Source organism: Dryobates pubescens, chromosome 9, assembly GCF_014839835.1.
Source record: "Dryobates pubescens isolate bDryPub1 chromosome 9, bDryPub1.pri, whole genome shotgun sequence".
In the NCBI taxonomy this organism is placed as follows: Eukaryota; Metazoa; Chordata; class Aves; order Piciformes; family Picidae; genus Dryobates; species Dryobates pubescens.
This window is the reverse complement of record NC_071620.1, coordinates 30,469,862-30,491,135: the sequence shown is the minus strand read 5'-3', so window position 1 is coordinate 30,491,135 and position 21,274 is coordinate 30,469,862. Positions and strand designations below refer to the sequence as shown.

Here is a 21,274-nt window from a genome sequence, read left to right as displayed (position 1 = left end):
GAACCACCAGAGTTGGAAGTAGCCCCTAAAGATCATCTAGTTTAACCTCCCTGCCACTTCCTGAAGTGGCACCTGCTCCATGCTCCCCCACAACTTCATCTTCCCAAAGCAGCTCCTGCTGCCTCTACACCATCCTCCACCCTGCCTCAACAGCTCCTGCTCCACCACTAACATTTTTGCACCCATCCCAAAGCCACGGGCAAGACCCTCGACCAGCCAAGATACCACACAGAGGAGCTCAGCCCCACTAAGGAGGCCCAGCCAGCATGATGATGATATTGGAGTAGATATTGATAATTGCCCTAGCTGACCGGGGGGCCACCAGGCCCCCCGGCCTTTGTTGTCACCACCACCATCACCCAGTGTGCACCATGGGTACTCACCAGTGATGAGAGGAGGATCCTCAGCCCAGAAGGGCTCAGCTTAGGGGCTCTGCCTTTCCTGGGCGCAATTAAAAAGGGGAGTGGGTGGGGAGGGCCAAGTGGCCACACCTGGGGTGGGAGGAGACTCCAACAGAGCCCAGGTGCTCTGGGATTTGAAGGGAAAAAGGGGCAGGTGGGGTGGATAAGGGGCAGATATGATGGGAAAGGGGAGGTGGTGGTGAAAGGAGGAGATTTTAAAATAGCTTTATTTTCCATAAATCTTTCATAATGCACAACTGCAGTTCATGGTTTGCTTTGCCTCCATGCAAAAAGAACAAACCCATCAATACTTCACAAAATAAAGCACACCAGTGGGATTTGAGGGGGAAAAAGGGGGGAAATGGGGTGGAAAGGGGGCAGACTGTGAAAGCAGTATTATTGAGAGTGGATATTAAAATAATATTCAAATATGAATTATTGACTTTTAGTGATTGGTAGATGCTTAACATGGCTAGTTTCAGGATCTTCCACTACTCTTGGGTATTAGATAATTTACTGACAAACCCAAACATGATTTTGATAGGCCAAAATTAAGTTCAACAAACAAAAAACCCACACACCTTCTGACCTTCTGCTAAGGTAATTGTGCAGCATATCATCTCAATAAACTCTTTATCTCAGCCTGGAGGGGTTTTGTGGGGGTTGTTTTCCCACCCATCTGTGTGTGGGGGAGGGGGCTTGCTTCTGAGAGCAGACTGTGCAAAGCCAGGACACTGTTACGCTTAAAATGAGCCAATGGGTTTAGCTAGCAGAGTTGAACTCTCCTACAGCTAAAAAGGAACAGTACATGCCACAGTGAACCCTGTGGTGTCTCCTGTATGAGTATGGAGACAATATGAGTATGAGATGGAAACCCTTTGTTCTACAGGCACAAGTGCACGAGTTAGAAAGAAAAGTAAATAGAAGAGAGAGTTCTTCCAGGAGGAGATCTGCCCTAGTCTCCCATGAGCGGTTCTCTGGTCCTAGTACATGGGCATCATATCCAAATTTGAGTAGGGGAAGATCTCAAGAACTGACTGTATTGGAGCCTGAAGTAAGCATAACTAGGAATAAGTGGGAAAAGCACCCCTGTAGAATCATAGCATCATCAAAGTTGGAAAAGACCTTTTATACCATTGAGTCCAACCATAACCCAACTACCATCACCACTAGACTGTGTCCTGAAGCGCCACATCTACATGCTTCTTGAACACCTCCAGGGCTGGTGACTCCACCACCTCCCTGGGCAGCCTGTTCCAACACCTCACCACTCTTTTTCTGTAGAAATTTTTCCTAATGCCACTCCCAATTGGATGCACTCCAGCCATCCCTTCACCTATAACTGCACTAAATGCCCACTTATGTACACATCTGAGTTACTGTAACCTGTAGTCTCTGAGTCAGAATAAATTGGGATGGACGTACTGTAAGCAGAGCAGGTATGCCAGTTCACCAAGGACATGTCCTTGCAGAAATTATCACCCATTGCTAGAAGCCAGCAATGATCTTGTATACTTTTAAAAATGAAGTGGCATTTCACGTCTTAGTTTTTAGCTTTTCATCAGTCATCCTTTAAATATCTGTAATATTCCCAGCAAGAAACTCCTTTATGGAGTGCATTGACTGGCCGTGTGTTGGCTCACAGGAAGTCATGCATTGCATTTATGATTCCTGTGAAAGCTCAGGGCATCTCAAATCCAGAGGATCATTTGTATGTCCAGACCTGAGTGACTCAGGCCTATCACCACTGTCTAACACAACTAAATGGACATGAGCATCAAATATCAACACACTGACATGAGAGGCTCCAGAATCAAAACAGAGAACAAGGGGCAGGGCAAAATGTATGCTGAAACCACCTAGGCCATTGTAGCCCAGGATAACCACACATGTATACTGCAACTACGGAGTAAGTTTTCCTGTGTTACTTTAGTCCACATGGCAAAAACCAACAGCATGACTTGAACCTGACAGCAATAAATTCAGGACCTCCTAGAAAAGCATGAGGTGACTACATTCTTATTCCTTGAGGAAAATTACACAGACAAGTGACTTCTAGGACTTTTCTGGTGACTGTGATGAATTACCCTCATTCCCCCTATAGTCAGAACTACTCTTGGTAAGGTTTTGTCCTGTTTTTTACTCAGATGGCAGCTGAGCCCTGGCAGTCCACTCACAATGGATGAAGTTTTCCCACCTTCTCTCAGGGTTGGGCAAGGAGGAAAGAACCCAAGAGGTGGAGCTGAGAAATTGATAGGAAGGTTTACTATTGCAGATAATAAAAGAAAACAAAAATACTGGCATATGGAGCAGCAGGGGAATAAACAAAATGAGAGCTGAAGTACAGGAAGGTAGCACCCCTGCCCAGAAGTGGAGAAAAAGATTCAAAAACCTGGAAAAGGAAACTTTACAAGCTACAGAATACACTCCAAATCCCACAACCCCTTTTGGCCCCAGCCAGCCTTTGTCTTTGCAGTGAGCGTGACATCAGCATGGTATTGAATAACCGTTTTGGCCTCCTGGCTTTTGCTGCACCACTGTGGGGAGGGGTGGGGAGGAGAGGTAGCCCTTCCTGTCCCCTGTCCCTTCTAGTGGGACCAGCCAGCTAAAACAAATACAGGTTAGTAATTTTGCCTTTTGTAATGCTGTTAAAAACAGGGAGTAACCTTTTACCTTCTATTGCTGGCTGCATCTTTTAAGTGAAGAAAATGCTTTTGCAGTTTTCCAGTTGAAAGTACAGCAGTTAAACTAAGAAATTTTCAAACAATACCTGCATGGATGCGAGCACAATGTTTTGCTTGTCATGAACTAGCAATAAAATCTCACTGACAAAAGACTTGTATATGTATGATGACAGACATATTCGATCAAAGGCACAGAGAACAACTGAAGTATTTCTCAGCTTCATGTTGGAAACAAGGATCCATCTTGCTTCTGGAAACCTGGCTTGCTAGCAGGTTGACAAGGAACAGAGTGAATTCATTTTTCATTCAAGAAGCATGATTGCTTGATGGTATTTTTAATCTCAGCAAAGCCATGAATGTTTAAAAAAGAAAGATGTATTCTAATTACACTCATCGTGTTGTCATTCATTAAGAGCTACATTACCAAATGCCATCATCATTCAAAAGCAATAAGTCAGGAAATCTACAGATATTGAAGCATTTGGCTTCTTCTCCTTTAGGGGTACTGATGTAACTTCTTAGAGGGTTGGTATGTAACTGGTATTAGAATACTGAAAAGTGCAATAACACAAATCATTTAAAGTGGAAATTACTTTGTACCATTAATATAAAACATAATTTTGCTTTATTGAAGCCATTTGGAAATGTTTACTTGGCTAATGGCCACAACAGACAAAAAAAAAAATGAGATAGACAATGAAAATCTTAATGATCACAAATACTGGCATGAAAACATCTCACGAATGCAGCATCAGGAATACTTAAGTTTGATTGCATCAAACCTCTCCAGAACAGAGCTATCTCTGCTTTTACCCAGTCAGGAATGTTTTGTAGCAGCACTGCACAGATTCCAACAGCAAAACATTTTGTTCCTGAACCAGACAGGGTTGCTAAGTGACAGCAGCCCTCTTCTCTTGCACATCATTTACAAAACCCAGGCTCTTAAAAACAAGCAAATGAATAGTTAAGGGTTCATCAGTCTTATACTTCCCACATAGTAAATGTGCTGTACCTGAAGGTGAAGATGTCTTTATCCCCACAACATTTAAACACCAACCTTTATATGAGTGTGTTGTGGGTTTTGTTGTTTGGGGGTTTTTTTGTTTGTTTTAATCAACAAATGCAGCACCTGAGTCTTAGTTTTTCAGAGGAAGCTACGTAGCTTGAAGAGTAGAAAACAGATTTTCAAACTCCATCCCTCAGTCTTGTGTGCTAACTGGATGCATGCATAATACCTTAATCACAAGATAACCATGGCAGAGAAGGAAATATCTGATTGGATTTTTACTCTTCTAAGACACATTCAGTCAACAGTATTTTTCTTCGTCTGTTTCACTGACAATCATTGCTAGTTTTTCCTTAACATTTTCTATGTGCACATTAAAATTTGCCTAAACTTCACGCCCTACAATACATTATGATCTGTTGAGCATCCTGTAGACCAGAAGTTTGGTAAGCATTAAAAAAGAAGTCCTACTGAGGCTGCACAAATACAGAAATGTGGTTTGTTTTTTTTCCAGAAACAGACTCTTCAACAGTGAATGGAAAATGCCCTAAAAGGTAAGCAGTTTGAGAGACTGTCTGCTCTAGGACTGCTAGATTTTTTTCAAGACAGGTGCACATAGAGAGACAAAACGTTTTTCAAAGTGGTATCACAGAATCACAAACTGTTAGGGGCTGGAAGGGATCTCAAAAGATCCTCCAATGATGGTGACTCCACTACCTTTCCAGGCAGCACATTCCAATGGCCAATCACTCTCTCTATGAAGAATTTCTTCTTCATCCAGCTTAAACCTCCCCTGGCACAGCTTGAGACTGTGTCCTCTTGTTCTGGTGCCGGTTGCCTGGGAGAAGAGACCAGCCCCCACCTGTCTACAACCACCCATCAGGTAGTTGTAGAGAGCAATAAGGTCTCCCCTGAGCCTCCTCTTCTCCAGGCTAAATCTCGCATTACAGCCCAGGGAATGGGGAATAACGAGTGGCATCAGGACTGCATTAATCACTGGGCATGTCTATAATAATAGAAAACAAATGGCTAGAGGAAGACCCAAGAGTGTGAACATCCACAAAAAGAAAAAAAAAATTCACTGCCTGATGGAGAAATTTATCACTCAATGATTTTTACAAACACAGAAAAAAAGAGGGAGATGAGGATGTTGAATCTAGAAGGGAAAAACCAAAACACAACAGATTCATTCTACATCACTTACATTTTAATAGCCAGTGTCGTATACCCCAAGGCAAAGCAGGCTGGCAAAACAACGTGCCTCAATACCATGTAGGAGTCACACACTGGACAACTTTGTATCTCATAATTCTCACACTTACACCACCTCCCAGGGGCTCAGTGTAGGAAAAGAACAACCATGCTTATGGAAATGGATAAATCGATGCAAACTTGCAGTGTTATTTCAATGCCATTACTACCAACTGCTGCCTTTGTATTTCAGAACCTACATAAAATTAAAGAAAAAGTAGTAGTTTGTTCTGAAAGCTTTACAAGACAGAAAATGTTCTGTTTCAGAAAGAGTTACTTTTAATATATTTATCAGTAAACTCAAAGTAACACAATTATCATATAAGAATCATAGAATCAACAAGGCTGCAAAAGACCTCAAAGATCATCAAGTCCAACCTGTCACCCAGGATCTCATGCGTACTAGACCATGGCACCAAGTGCCACATCCAATCCTCTCTTGAACACCTCCAGGGATGGCAACTCCACCACCTCCCTGGGCAGCCCATTCCAATGGCTAATAACTCGCTCTGTGAAGAACTTTCTCCTCATCTCTAGCCTAAACTTCCCCTGGCGCAGCTTGAGACTGTGTCCTCTCATTCTGGTGCTGGTTTCCTGCTTTTGTGTTTACATTAAAATATCCACAAGAAAATTGCTGCCTTCCTACCAAGGACTACAACCCAATCACCTTGTTCCTCTGCTGTTTGCACACTTAATTACCATTTTATCTAATAAATTTGTATTGTTTTCCTGCCTCCCTACCTATACCATCAGCCTGTTTCCTTGCTGTTTGCACAATTGATTTCATAGCTGCCATTAGTTCCCACAGGTGTTGACATAGTGATGCAAACAACCAGTCTGGAGTAAGTCTGCATGTCAAAAGAAGAAACTATCCATTTTGCATTTGGGAGCTAAAGTCTTTGTACAGAATATAGAACAGATGAGTCTGGTTTGGCTTTAGGCAAAACACTGATTTTTCTTCCTTGATGTTCAATTACAACTGTCAGCTAGTCAGGAGGAAAGCAAGTCCTGCCCTGTTAATGTATTCTCAACTGGCAGACAGCATTTTACAGAAGAGGACATAAGCAGGTGTCTAGCCAGCATTACATTAAGTTTAGTTAATGGCTAATCTGGCATTTGTTCAACTGTGTACTCCAAATGGCAAGACAGAGAAGGTGCATAAAAAGACAAAACAGTAAGCTCTATCTTCACCATCTCATTTGTGTGGCTGAAGGAAATGATGGCTTATCAGAAGTGTCAGCATCCTGGTGAAAGCTGGCATGTAGATATTTATGCATTAAGAGAGACAGTCAAGCCCTGGCTGTCTGTCCTTTTCCATGTTTCTAGCAATAACAGAAACTGCAATTCAGATAAGAAAAAGCCATAAAGCTTTATATCACAGAATTTAAAGTTATGTAAAATGGTCATTAATAAGAACCTGAACATGCAAAATGTTAAAATGCTTCTGAGGTTTCAGCAACCTCAGTTATCTGGGAATAAAAAGAACTCTGTGCTACTCAGAAGGCCCTGGCTTCTGACCAGATTACCTAGGAAACTATACATGAACTTTTAAAATTATAAACCAGACACAGCTTGAATTGGAATAAATTTTGGTGGTTAGTTTGTCTTTTTGGAAAATATGAAAATCAAATGATTAATAGTGTGCATGACTGATTTTCACAGAATCACAGAATCACCAACTTTGGAAGAGACCTCAAAGATCATAAAGTCCAACCTGTCACCACAGACCTCACGACTAAACCATGGCACCAAATGCCACGTCCAATCCCCTCTTGGACACCTCCAGGGATGGGGACTCCACCACCTCCCTGGGCAGCACATTCCAATGGCAAACGACTCTCAGTGAAGAACTTTCTCCTCACCTTGAGCCAAAACCTCCTCTGGCACAGCTTGAGACTGTGTCCTCTTGTTCTGGTGCTGGTTGCCTGGGAGAAGAGACCAACCCCCTCCTGGCTACAACCACCCTTCAGGTAGTTGTAGACAGCAATAAGGTGTCCCCTGAGCCTCCTCTTCTCCATGTTTTTTCCCCCCTCACATACACCTGTTTTCAGTTCCTCATCCAGCTAGCAACATCAGTTGGTAGCAAGTACAGAATATTTCCATTTGAGATAATGCATGGGTGTTGGTACACAAATTCAGAGGTACTGAGCAAGTTCCTAGCATTGCAAGTTTGCCAGAACACTGAATGTTCACTGGCAGCTGTGTCAAACACAGCAGCTACTTCTGCCAAGTACAGAGGTGGTAGTGGAGAATTAACTATTCTCCCACCCCTGATGATTTCCCCTCATCTTCTGGCTGAGACAAACTGGAGACACACAGCAGAATGGACAGAGTTGCTGTCCGCACTGTATGATCTCCACGGAGAAGTCAGGCAGCCAACTCTGGGGCTCTTGCATTTCATATGAATTGCAGTCAAGCTGAAAACTAAAACCTCACAACCTAATGTACACCATTAAATGCTTTTCACTACCAAGAAGAATTCTTTACTCACCTTCAGAGGCCAGTAAACAAACAGGCTAGTAATTTCTCCATTTGCTTGTTTACACTGTCAAGACCAGGGCAGGATATATTTCAGAATGTCATAAGAAACAGAAATTAAGATGACAGGTGGCATGTTCTTTCCCAATGTCAGTGTTATCAGTACAAGACAACAGAGCCTAATTATCTCAACACCTCATGAGGACAGCTGTGATTAACAGGACTAGTGAGCCAAATGGTGTTTAGGACATAAGCCTCCGAAGCTGGGGCAGGTATTTGCTGTGAAAAGACAGAGCTGTAGCATTCCTTATACCAGAGACCAGGACAGTCATGCTCTTGCCTCTTTCACTCACCTGACTCACACATCTTCAAGGACAATATCTATAAAATAGCACACTTCTTCCCATTACAGTGAATAAATGACTGAGAATTATCATTCTTAGAAGCAGCAGCTTAGAATAAAACTGAGAGACCTAGGTGGTTGGGGTTTTTTTTCAGATGGTATGGTGCCATTCTTCAAAATGGCTACAGCTGAAACTTCCTATGTGTTTTTTGTTAATGTACAGATTAGTAATACAGGCAGAAACTAACACACAAAGTAGGAGGTTATAAAACTTCTATTTTCCCCTCAGGAATGTTTTAAAAGGAGAACACAATGTATATATGATTAGTATTCTTTGAGTCAATGCAAACAAGTTGAAGAAAAAGCAGCCAATTAGATAGCAAGCATAAGAAATCAAAGCTTACTAAAAAAAAATGTTGATTATAGGACTGAGATAATCAAATATGGACAAACACAGAATCACAGAAGTTACACTAGAAGAGACCTTCACAACAGTGGTCTCCAAACTGTTCTGATTGCACATCCCTACCCTTAGAAATTATTTGAGCACAAACAGCCAGTATGCTTGTTCATTTGTTTATAAATCATATACATGTACTACTGAAGTTCTAACATTTTACTCCTGTACCCCAATGGATTGTCTTTCATTTCCCCTGAGCTCTGTACCTTCCACTCAGAAGACTGCTGCTCTAGAGGTCACTAACTTCCAAGTAAAAATAAGTCGTTTGAGGCCCTATTTCATTTAGTTGTAAATATCAACAAAGACAGAGATCCCCTATCCAATCTGGACAGAAAAGTGCTCATAGTTCTCATTGCTGAAAATATTTATCTGATGTCCCATTAGAATTCTCCTTGCTGCAACTTTTGACCATTGCCTCATCCTTTTGCTGTGCAACACAGAGAAAAGCCTGGCTCTGTCTTCTCTGTTACTCCATCTGTAGCTGAAGAGAGCAGTTCGATCTTCTTCCTCTTGCTTAGCCTTGTAAGATGAAACCAACCCAGATCCCTCAGCTACTCCTTATGTCATAAACTCTAATCCCCTAAACTCTTTGAGATAGTGAAACACCAAAGACTCACCATCAGCTTGCTAGTCACAAGAGCTGCATGGCCCTTTCTGCAGTTGTTCCCTAGCCTACCTGTGCCAACTGTTCTAAAACACTATTGCTGTGTTCCAGGTGCCCTACTTCATATTTTCTTTGTCAAACCGCATGAGGCTCAAGCTAGCCCATTCCTTCAAGCTGTTGAGATTGCTCTGAAAGGCAGCCCTGCATATAAGATGACAGTCTGGCATTACTGCTGGCTTGCACCCCATGCCATCATCCATATTACTGATGAACATACTAAAAAACATCAGAGCCAGTATCAAACCCTGAGGACCACCATCCATAAATACGTGTCAGTTAAATTTCAACCAATTGACCTTTTAAGATCCATGGAGCCAGACAGCTTCTCATCTACTTTGTAGTCCACAAGGCCAGTTCCAACCTGTATCTATCACACTTCTTCCAGTTTGTACTAATACAGAATCTACATTGAAAGCAAGATAAATGACCATAACTGCTTTCATCCAGAGAGCAAGTCAGAGCCAGCCACTGGGGCAAAGAGATTGGTTATATATGATTTGCCCACAGTAAATCCATGCAGGTTAATTCCTAGCACTTTCATGTTTCCATTTCTCAGCAAGCTTTGGCTTTCCCAGTTCCATCCCAGCATGCCCAGGCAATCTCTCTTTACTACTCCCTAGCAGTCCCTCACCTTTTCTACCAAGCACACTCTGCTTCTTTTAGTATGAGATCAGGAGTCTTCTGTTCAAACCAACCATGTATTATGCCTACTTGTTTTCTTGCACATGGGGATAGTTCTTGCACTTTGAAGAAGTCCTTGGAGATCAACTAGATCTCCTGTGTTCTTCTGCACTTTAGGGCAGCCCTGCAGTGTCCCAGAAAAAGACAAAGTCCATTCTCTTGAATTCCAGGATATTTATTGTGTTATTTTCCATTCTCACTTTCTTCAGGGTCTTAAACTTTGTCCTCTCATGGACACTGCAACTAAGGCTGCCACTTTACTCCTGAGTAGACACTTTACTCCTGAGTAGAAAATACAGCAGAACAGCTCTCCTAATCATGTATCCCATTGCCTACATCAGAAAGTTGTCTCCAGCACACTCCAGAAATCCCCTGGACTGTTAGTGCTCCATCACATTACCCTGAGTAATTATAGTGTATTTAAAACCAACTATTTTTAACTCTCTCCCATTTGTTTACAATCTCACATTAACAACTGTTCCTCAGCACTAAGCTGACCACCAGAAGTCATAAAAATGCCCAAGAATTCCTTATGTTGTCAGGATGAATTTTAGCCTTAGAAATCTATTTGGCAAAATGTGGTTCCTTACACTGCAGCATGGATCAAAAATACTATCCTGTGGCAGGCCCCAAACCACCAGCAGATACTAAAAGCACTATGCATCATATTAAGGGAACAAGCTGGCAAAGTCATAGAATCACAGAATCATAGAATCAATAAGCTTGGAAAAGAGCTCAAAGATCATCAAGTCCAACCTGTCACTCAAGACCTCAAGACTACTAGACCATGGCACCAAGTGCCACGTGTCATCCCCTCTTGAACACTTCCACGGATGGTGGCTCCACCACCTCCCTGGGCAGCACATTCCAATGGTGAACAACTCTCTCTGTGAAGAACTTTCTCCTCACCTCCAGCCTAAACTTGCCCTGGTGCAGCTTGAGACTGCGTCCTCTTGTTTTGGTGCTGGTTGCCTGGGAGAAGAGACCAACCCCCTCCTGGTTACAACCACCCTTCAGGTAGTTGCAGAGAGCAATGAGGTCTCCCCTGAGCCTCCTCTTCTCCAGGCTAAGCACCCCCAGCTCCCTCAGCCTCTCCTCATTAGGCTTGTGTTCCAAACCCCTCACCAACTTTGTTGCCCTTAGTCCCTTTACACTGCTCCACCAAGTGTAGGCTCTGACAGTAGAGCCTATAAAGGCTCTCAGAGCAGTTCTAAAGCTGATGAAGAGGTAACTGATGTCTGACACACTAATAAAGAAAGGAAGATTTGCCTATAGCTCCCATAAAAGAAGCCATCCCATTGAGCTGTTACAACCATCCCCATAGAATTCTGCTGTACACTTGAAGGAAACTGCAGTAAGCAAATCAACCTGTGATCCTAAAAGAAAAGCCGCTTATCTAAAGCTTGATCAATACCTGGTCCAGTGGAACTTCTACATGAGTATCTTCATCTTCCTGCACCTCAGCTGCCCCCCACATTTCAGACTCTTCTTCTCTTGCTTTGTAAAGATCTTCAGCTACAATGGGAAAAGATAGGGAACAGAACGTGAAGACCAATTGTGACACTGTGTGGCACAGCTACTGAACTGCAGTCGATTTTGTTTCTGAGAGCAGGTTTCTGAGCTGACCCACCTTTCCCTAGGCAGTTCTTCTAATGAAGTCTTCAATCTCCCATTATTGTCAAATTGATTTCCTTCCCTTTTTAAAAAGAAATACTTACATGCTACACCATTTAGGGAAGGGGGGAAGGGGAAGGGGGGAAGGGGAAAGGGAAGGGGAAGGGGAAGGGGAAGGGGAAGGGGAAGGGGAAGGGGAAGGGGAAGGGGAAGGGGAAGGGGAAGGGGAAGGGGAAGGGGAAGGGGAAGGGGAAGGGGAAGGGGAAGGGGAAGGGGAAGGGGAAGGGGAAGGGGAAGGGAGACTGAATAAATCTGTAGATCTGAAGTTCCTTCACTTCTGGCAAATGTCAAGAGTGAATCTGAATTTTATATATACATATTACTTCTATTTCTACAATCAGTGAACCAGGACAGGAATAGAAGATTAACAGAAAGAGTTGAGATGAATCCTACTTCCCACTCCTGGGCATGTGCAAGTAGAATTCCAGCTGCAACTCCACATCCACATTAAAAAAGCAAATACTCTTAGCTAATAAGGTTAATGGTTACAATAATATTCAATATTGCAAATATTTTACACTATTTCATGTGAGTAGTTTTCTCCTCCCAAGTGTAAGTAATAACTTCTTTGAAGTTTCTAATACAGATCTTTCAGTAAGACCTAACTTGGAAAGTGAAGACAGCTACATATGGAAAACAATGTCCTACTGACACACATTTCTCTTTCCCTTCCCCTCAAATTGAAAAAGACTCAGAAATTAAAAGCACAGGTTACTCCAAATCATCCCCCTCTTTCTCCATCTGCCTAGGAAAGGCATGGTCCTATGCTGATGTGTTCATATCCAACACAGTAAGTGGCTACATAAAGAGAAAGGAAACAGTATTTGTGCTGCTTCAAACTGTCTCTTAATTATTTATCAGATTATGTGAACTTGATAATATCAACTGACCATGCAAATTGATCTTCACTGCTGTTAAATAAAAAGTCTTAAGAGTAGCACTGAACCATGCACAGAAACATTAAGGAGTTCAAGTAATGGGGAGGGGGGGAAACAAGACTTAGAGAAGTTGAGTCCACTTGCATAAAAAGTCACCACTGACTACTCTGGAAGTTAGTTTTCCAGTTACTTTCTTATCACAAGGGCAATGGAAAGAGCTTATCATGGGAACAAAATTTTGAGGCATACCATACCACTGTAAATGGCCAACTGGAGGGGAGATGCCAGCTCATTCAGATGGCTTTACATGTCTACTGACAGGCCACTGACCAGAGGACCAGAAATGAAAGCCATTCTCACAGTTCAAAATAAAGAAGCAGAAATGATGAAGTCTGTGGAACATCACACTGATCTTCTGGAGTGCTACTGCTGGCTGCATCTTAGAGAGAGAATCAATAAGGTTGGAAGAGACCTCAAAGATCATCAAGTCCAACCTGTCACCACAGACCTCATGAATACTAAACCATGGCACCAAGTGCCACGTCCAATCCCCTCTTGAACATCCTCCAGGGATGGTGACTCCACCACCTCACTGGGCAGCCCATTCCAATTGCTAACAACTCTCTCTGTGCAGGACCTTCTCACCTCGAGCCCAAACCTCTCCTGGTGCAGCTTAAGACTGTGTCCCCTTGTTCTGATGCCGGTTGCCTGGGAGAAGAGACCAACCCCCTCCTGGCTACAACCTCCCTTCAGGTAGCTATAGACAGCAATAAGGTCTCCCCTGAGCCTCCTCTTCTCCAGGCTAAACAACCCCAGCTCCCTCAGCCTCTCCTCATTGGGCTTGTGCTTGAGGCCTCTCACCAGCCTCAGTGCCCTTCTCTGGACATGTTCAAGAGTCTCAACGTCCTTCTTAAATTGAGGGGCCCAGAACTGGACACAGTACTCAAGGTGTGGCCTAACCAGTGCTGAGTACAGGGGCACAATGACTTCTGTTGGACGTGGAAGCTTGAGTACCTAAGCATCAGTCCCACTGGAACCTAAAGATCTATACTACTGGTCCTCTGAAAGCACCAGTGTTGGAAGTACCTACCACAGGGTATTTAGCATGACTGGTTGGATTCTTATCCTTGAAAAAGGTCCCATCTTCATATTTAGCATTTTTCCTTTTCTTGTGGATTGCTAAATACAATATATCTGTTGCAGTATGTTCCACTGAAACCAACTAAGGACATCCAGTATTTGCTGGCAGTCTAGTAAATCTTGGACACTCTACGTGTACACATCTCATTACAGACCCCCTTGGCAGAGACAGGGATTTTTTGACAAATTCAGCAATAAAAACATGAAGCACTTAGGAGCAGCACAAAATGCATCTGAACAGGTGCAACTTGTACTTTTTCAAATAATCAGTGCATTTCACATTTTCCATTTTCCTGAGCTCCCTAAGGCACAGAAGGTTCTGTTTCTCTTATATTATCACTGCTGCCTCTCATCAGAGATACTCTATTGAGATATAGATCACCACCATACTCTGAGAGGAAATTGTAATGTGTTTCTTGAAAGTCATCATGATGACTCTCCTGATTCAAGACCTTCCCTTAAATACCTAAGAAAATAACCTTTTCCTAGATTCCTTGGCTCACTGAACTATAAAAAGTCAAATCATCATTTGACAGAACTCCATTTAATATCACCATCATTCCATTTATACTCTGTAATAACTCTGTAGCCTTCAAGATCCCTGAGTCTTTCAACCAAAATGGGGTTTGTCTGGCCTCTAGAGGTAAAAAGATTTTGGTGCAGAGGTAATTCTTACCAGGATCCTCTCCAGCAGGGCAGAAGTATAAGGGAGATGAGCATGTTTTGGCCCTATAGAACAAACCCACAAAATTCACCTCAAGATTCTCAAAGTACCTCTACTTAGATCAGCCTCAGGACTATGCTGAACAACCCAGTATAAGGAGACAGAAGTTGCAGTATTTATGAAAACCTTAATCATGAAACAAAGAGGGAGAGGGAAGAAAGGAGTAAGTTTCTGCCTGAGTCAGTTTCCCATTCAAAACAACATACCCAAAAATCTCCAAAGGGGGATTTCAATCAGCAAAAATTGAAATCCCCATGGGATTTCCTTCAAGCACTTTCTAACAAGCATCTGCTCAGAAAGCTGATCATAAATGGAGAGAGATTACTTGAAAAAAGCTCTGCACAACCTTCCAGCATCTCTCAAGGATACTGTTCATTGTCTTGCACAGAAAACACTCTAAAATGGAACAGCACTCCTGCTCTTCCACAGAGTGCAGGTTGCCCAGACTAGATGGCAGGCTGCAATGGGAAAGATTAGTGCCCACAGAAGTCATGAAAAAAACCTTCAAGGACACTGTTTTCAAACAAAACAGGGAAGTAGTTAAAGATTAGCATATTCCAAATGCATGCAACACAAAACAATGTTTGTTGGATTTTAAAAAGATGGCAGAAAACATTGTCAGAAAAGGAAAGCACAAAATAGTTTAAGGAAAAAAGAAAAATGACCACAAAAGGGAAATTAACTGTCCAACTCTACACACATATGAAAGTAGGGAAGACACACATCCAAACCACATGTACCATGTGGAAGGCTGGGGAGGGACTTTGTAGGATATCAGGTAGTGATAGGACTAGGGGGAATGGAATGAAGCTGGAGGTGTGGAGATTCAGGCTGGATGTGAGGAGGAAGTTCTTCACCGTGAGAGTGGTGAACCCCTGGAATGGGTTGTCCAGGGAGGTGGTTGAGGCCCCATCCCTGGAGGTGTTTAAGACCAGGCTGGATGAGGCTCTGGCCAGCCAGATCTAGTGTGGGGTGTCCCTGCCTATGGCAGGGGGGTTGGAACTAGATGATGCATGTGGTCCCTTCCAACCCTGACTGATTCTATGGTTCTAAGATTAATAGCCAAGGAAGGGCTATTTAGGTCTGAAATGTATCAAAATACATTAAAAAAAATAGACTAACCAAAAAAGTTGTAACACTTGAACAAAAAATTCTAAATGGCAAGGAATAAAATTAGTGTTACATTAGCACACACACAGTCTTTTGATACCAAAAGTGACAAGAAACACAGAAGTTGCAAAATAATTTATAAAAAAGTAACTTGATTAAACAGAACATTATGAAAATAGACTAAAATGTAGAAACTATTAGTGTTGCTACTGTGCTTCACCCAGAATTAGGAACACCTTTGGCACGTTCTTCACAGATAGAGTTGTTAGCCATTGGAATGGGCTGCCCAGGGAGGTGGTGGAGTCGCCATCCCTGGAGGTGTTCAAGAGGGGATTGGATGTGGCACTTGGTGCCATGGTTTAGTAGTCATGAGGTCCTGGGTGACAGGTTGGACTTGATGATCTTTGAGGTCTTTTCCAGCCTTATTGATTCTATGATTCTATGTTACTTTACAAATATCTGTAAAAGGGCAGCTAAGTGAAGGTGATTCTGTGTCAAAATCTTGTCAGCAGGAGCCTGCAGACACATGAAACACTATTATCAGTGCTGGGAGTTACTCAGCAGTACCTCCCAAGCAAGTGTGCAAGGTTGTGTAATTTTGCCTCATATTTCATCAGTACAATTGCAGAAGTGCTTTTTCGGCTTAGGGGGGAAAAAAAAGAGCACCTGAAAATTATTGAACTAGTAGTTCACATCTCTCTCTGAATTATTAGTAATTTTCTACACATGTCTCTAAGGAAGGGAAAAAAACACAAGCCATTTTACAAAACATGATAAATTACGTGACAAAAATGCTTTGCAAGTCTTCTTTCTGTATTGATAGGGGCTTATATTGCCATCTCTGCTGAAATTAGAAATGAGTAGAGTATCTCACTGTAAAAAGAATCCTCAGTGCTTCCATTAGATAGAACATTTACACAGGCCCATAATGATTCATAAAATACTGCAGATTAAACATGCTCCTCATACAAAAGCTAGTTTGGACTTTTAATGCCTCAAACTAATTGGGAATTGGCCACCATCAGGGTCATGGCAAGGCTGGGGCAGAAGCTCTCTAAAAGAAGATCAGACAGGAAGGTAGTCCAAGACTTTACATCTAAGCTATGACATAGGCTACCCATTTGCCCCAACTAGAGCAGAACATGATGGCAGCAAAGGATTCAAGGGCACTTTGAATTCCTACATCTTTGCTGACAAGCATAAATCAGAGGATTTATTTCAGTTAGGTTCTTGGTTCTGCATGCCACAGTAAGTGCTGCTTTTGTCAACAAAAGCTCATAGTTATTTATTCCTACAACAAACAGTATTTTGTAAGACTCTGGATAGTGGCTCTACAGTCTAGGGAAAGAACTGGAGCATTTTCAGGTTGAAAGAATGAATGGAAACTACAATGACAAGTGCTTTTCTGTGGAGCTTCTTCAAGAGTTAAGCTCTATCTCATCTCTTCTCCAGTTCCACAATCCCACAGAGAGAAGGACAAATGAAATCTCAAGAAGATCCAAGACTGCTTCAGGCTCCAAATTCCCCAAAGCCTTATGAGGGTTACCAGGAAAATAAATACTTGAAGCCTGACAACAGTTCTACTGAAGAGAGGTAGATAGTATCTCAAAACAGCAGTGAACCAACTGAGCCTGCCCTAAGCAGAGATGCAGGTACTGAAACATTGGCACCTACTGTATGGCTGAACTTCTAAAGCTAGCATCAGTGGAGTCACACAAATAGTAAAAACAAGAGAACATTTTTAGCAGATAACAGTGATGAATTCACATGAGGGAGGACATTGTCAGAAGGCTTAGTTCATTGTAAATCAGTCCAGAGGCTATGAGTAGGAGAAAGGCAGATTGGCCAGGTTTGGACCAGGGCTTTAAAAAGAATGATGGCTGATAAATAGGGTGTGGGCTTTCTGACTTTGTACTTGGACAAGGTCTACGTCATAAAGTAAGTGTCTTGGTCCACCAAAGATAAGTAAAGGGAATACTGCATTCCCAGAGTATTTTCACCTCTGTGACTTCGTTACAATGGACAAATAAACTCAATGCAATTTAAAACAGGAACACTGCAAGTCATTACAAAATGACTCTTAGTAGCCAAGGATCTTAATCTTCAGTTGTCTACTCTGTCCTGTCTCTTACCCATACCAGCTATGCTGGCCTTGCTGCCCCTGAGAATTCATTTGTGTGAAAGGAAGTCTAACGGTAGATATCTAGATATTTTCCACTTCTGGCTAATCTCCTGGAAGATACAGAACAGATTAATCATTAGCAACAGCAAATTTATAAATGCCCCAAACATTTTGACTGACAGTATTTCACCTGACAGGCGACCAGTTGTCTCAATACACAGATGTTCAGTAGATTGTGCTGTCACTCAGCACCATATGTACAGAAAGCAGCAACGAATTGGTGCATGTATAATTGAGCAAACCTTGGCTAAAGTGCCAAGATAATTTTCTGTCTGATGCCATTCAATATTGCAGCTGGAATCCTTTTGTACACTCGACAAACAAGGAAGTTATGACTTTATTAAATAGTAATGGAGTTATGCACTGAACTAATGCATAAAATAGCTATATATTTTAAATGATTAAGCAGAGCAATTAACAGCTCATATATAAGCTCCTTCCCTAATCAGCATTAACTGTAAAACACTTATTGTAGCACAAATTACAACATTATGCAGCATTAATGCATCTCAAATTTTCCACTGATTGAAGTTTAGCAGTAGGGATATAAAAAAAAAAATGAAATCATTGTAATAATAGCCTGCCCTGAATGTTTTATGAACATCAGAGCCATTTACCCAGCTCTCTATGTAAGCAAGGAAGTTAATGTGGCTATGAGAAACAAAAAATATTAATGTGACTTACCACAGAGGCTGCTCCATAAAAACATTAAGTCAAATTAACAACAACATGTAACAAATCTGTGGTGCATTAAATTGAGGAGATTGCTGCGAGGAATAGGCAGAAATGTGCATTTTTGCCTGTGCCTGTCTGCAACATTATTTTCTTTTGTGTTTTTTGGGGGTTGGTTGGGGGTTTTGGGGGCGGTTGTTTGGTTTTTTGGGGGCTTTTTTGGGTGGGTTGGTTCCTGTTTTCTTTTACATTTCAAAGTATCACTGTTGCACAAGGCTCGTTTCCAGAAAATCCCACTGCTTTGGTGATAGGTTATCATGGGTCTGTATGCCTGTGACTTCTGCCCTCAAAAAGTAATGGAATTAAAAAGAAACTGGTATAAATGTACATATGAAGCTGTTGGGAATACAAAGAAAAAAAAATGTATTTTTCCTTATCTCATCCCATTGCAGCCTCTAAGCAATTAGTTCCTCTCTTTAAAAAACACTACATTTTTAACAAGATTTTATACCATTATGGATTGCTGACATCTGAATACCTCAACAGAAACTGCAAAAGGTGCTTCTAGAGGTCTACCTTGTATTAAGCAGTCTCCTTTATTGATAGGAAAATTGATGGTGCTAGAACAAAGAAAAAGCTGCCTTAGCCAGGGCACCATCTCTGGAGGTGTTTAAGACCAGGCTGGACGAGGCTCTGACCATCCCGATCTAGTGTGGGGTGTCCCTGCCCATGGCAGGGGGGTTGGAACTAGATGATCCTTGTGGTCCCTTCCAACCCTGACTGATACCATGATGCTATGAAATAGCTCTGTGGCCGTTTGACGCTGTGCCTTTAAGAAAGGGGCACACTGGCTAAATGTTTGTAAAATATTTTGGTTTTCTAAACGAATTTCATTGGTAGGATTGTGGGAGGAGAGATTGGACCCAGGGGAGTTGGGAACTTTCTCTCAGTCTTCCTTCCTTCGCTGTCCCTTTCGGCTGGATCTGCTTCTGGGATTCTGGACAACTAAGATAAGATACTAACTCCCTGTGCAAGGCCTTTATTCTTTTCCTGCCCTGTTAACTGTCCTCGTCTCTTCTTCTACCTCTTTGGGGGAGAAGGGAGGTAGGGGGGTGAAGGGGGCACAGGGGGAAGCCCCTCTGTGGGGGGTCTGGTTTCTGGTTGAGTTTATTTGCTTTATATTTCTGTATATATTGTAAAATACCTGTATTTGTTGTGTTACATAGAATCTGTTTCCTTGTAAAATATAATCTCATTTCTCCGACTGGGTTTAGCCGTGGTCTCTTTCTCAGTGGGGGAGGGAAAGCAGAGCCTTTCCTTTCAAACCACCACAAGCTCACTCATTTTTATACATAAACAGGTAGAAAATTGAAGGTCTGAATCCCATAATATGAGGCAGTTTCTTCCTTCTTCCTACTTCAGTCATACACCTTATTTATTCTCTCCATGGTTCCAAGCATCTAATTTATTCCTTTATGTAAATGACAGATCATTGAGACCCCTTGCATTTTGAAACTAATTTAGTACCTCCTGTTCAACCACATCTTTTTTATTTCCATGCCTGTTGCAAAACTCAGCCTCCTCTTGGGTACAGCTGGATCCTAAGGGCTAAACTGTCACAAAACCAGTGCAAAAGCCCTGAAATATCTGTCCTGGTCCAGACATTCTAAACCCAGCATCAGTACACCTACACTTCATCCTGCAGCAAGTTAAGCAACATGGCTTTCCTTCTGCCAAGTACTATTTGCTCATTTTATGTTTTGCAATGTATTCAATTTACTAAATGCAAATGCAAAGAAACTCGTCATGTCATGTCATGTCATGTCATGTCATGTCATGTCATGTCATGTCATGTCATAGAATAGAATAGAATAGAATAGAATAGAATAGAATAGAATAGAATAGAATAGAATAGAATAGAATAGACCAGGTTGGAAGAGACCCTCAAGATCATCATGTCCAACCCATCATCCAACACCATCTAATCAACTAAGCCATGGCACCAAGCACACCATCTAGTCTCCTCCTAAACACCTCCAGTGAGGGTGACTCCACCACCTCCCCGGGCAGCACATTCCAATGGCCAATCACCCTCTCTATGAAGAATTTCTTCTTCATCCAGCTTAAACCTCCCCTGGCACAGCTTGAGACTGTGTCCTCTTGTTCTGGTGCTGGTTGCCTGGGAGAAGAGACCAGCCCCCACCTGGCTACAACCTCCCTTCAGGTAGTTGTAGAGAGCAATAAGGTCTCCCCTGAGCCTCCTCTTCTTTTTTATTTACTTACTTATTTATTTACTCCCTTTTTATTTTCCATACACTTGAAAAAGTGTAAACTCACTTGGTTTGAGTCTATTGGTTTGAAATTAAAGAAAAAAAACAACCCAACATCAGTGACAGCCAAATGCATCCAACTAAAGTCCCTAGAGTCTTTTTCACTGTCCATCAGGAAAAAAAATAACATAAAAATTGTAAGATGGTGATAAGTTCTTCCCCTACCCAAACCAAAGCCTTCAAATTGGAATGAATGGGTTTTTTTAATGAACCTGCAAAGCCATCTGAGGAACTGCAGTGAGCCTTCAGAGAAGACAGAGAAGCTGCACTGATCAAAGCAATACTTGGCAAAAATCATTATCACTGTGTTCCTGGAGCTGGCTTCTAGCTCTCCATCAAAAATACTTCTCAATTTCCAAGTAAGACTCCTCACTCAAAAATGAAACTGAAAATGTCATAATTCAAGGCAGGAATTACATACATGACACATCCAATATTTCAGCATCTAAAATATAAATCTAGTCTCAGGTAAAATTCTAATTTCACTGTCAATGGAGAGAATGGGCATCTCCAGACACACTTGTCTCTTCTTGACAGAAGGAACCTGGAAGCCCATCAAAAATCCATTACATGCCTCTGGATTTCTCCTCCCATAC

General features: G+C 42.0%; 1 protein-coding gene across 1 annotated transcript in view; it reads right to left on the bottom strand.

The window, feature by feature from the left end:
- The window catches only part of DCDC2 (doublecortin domain containing 2), a 57,855-nt gene that overhangs the window by 7,819 nt on the left and 28,762 nt on the right, over positions 1-21,274 (bottom strand). Inside the window, exon 9 of the mRNA XM_054164014.1 lies at positions 11,383-11,483. Within this exon, the coding sequence (XP_054019989.1) occupies positions 11,383-11,483 (101 nt within the window). The remainder of the gene's footprint in view (positions 1-11,382; positions 11,484-21,274) is intronic.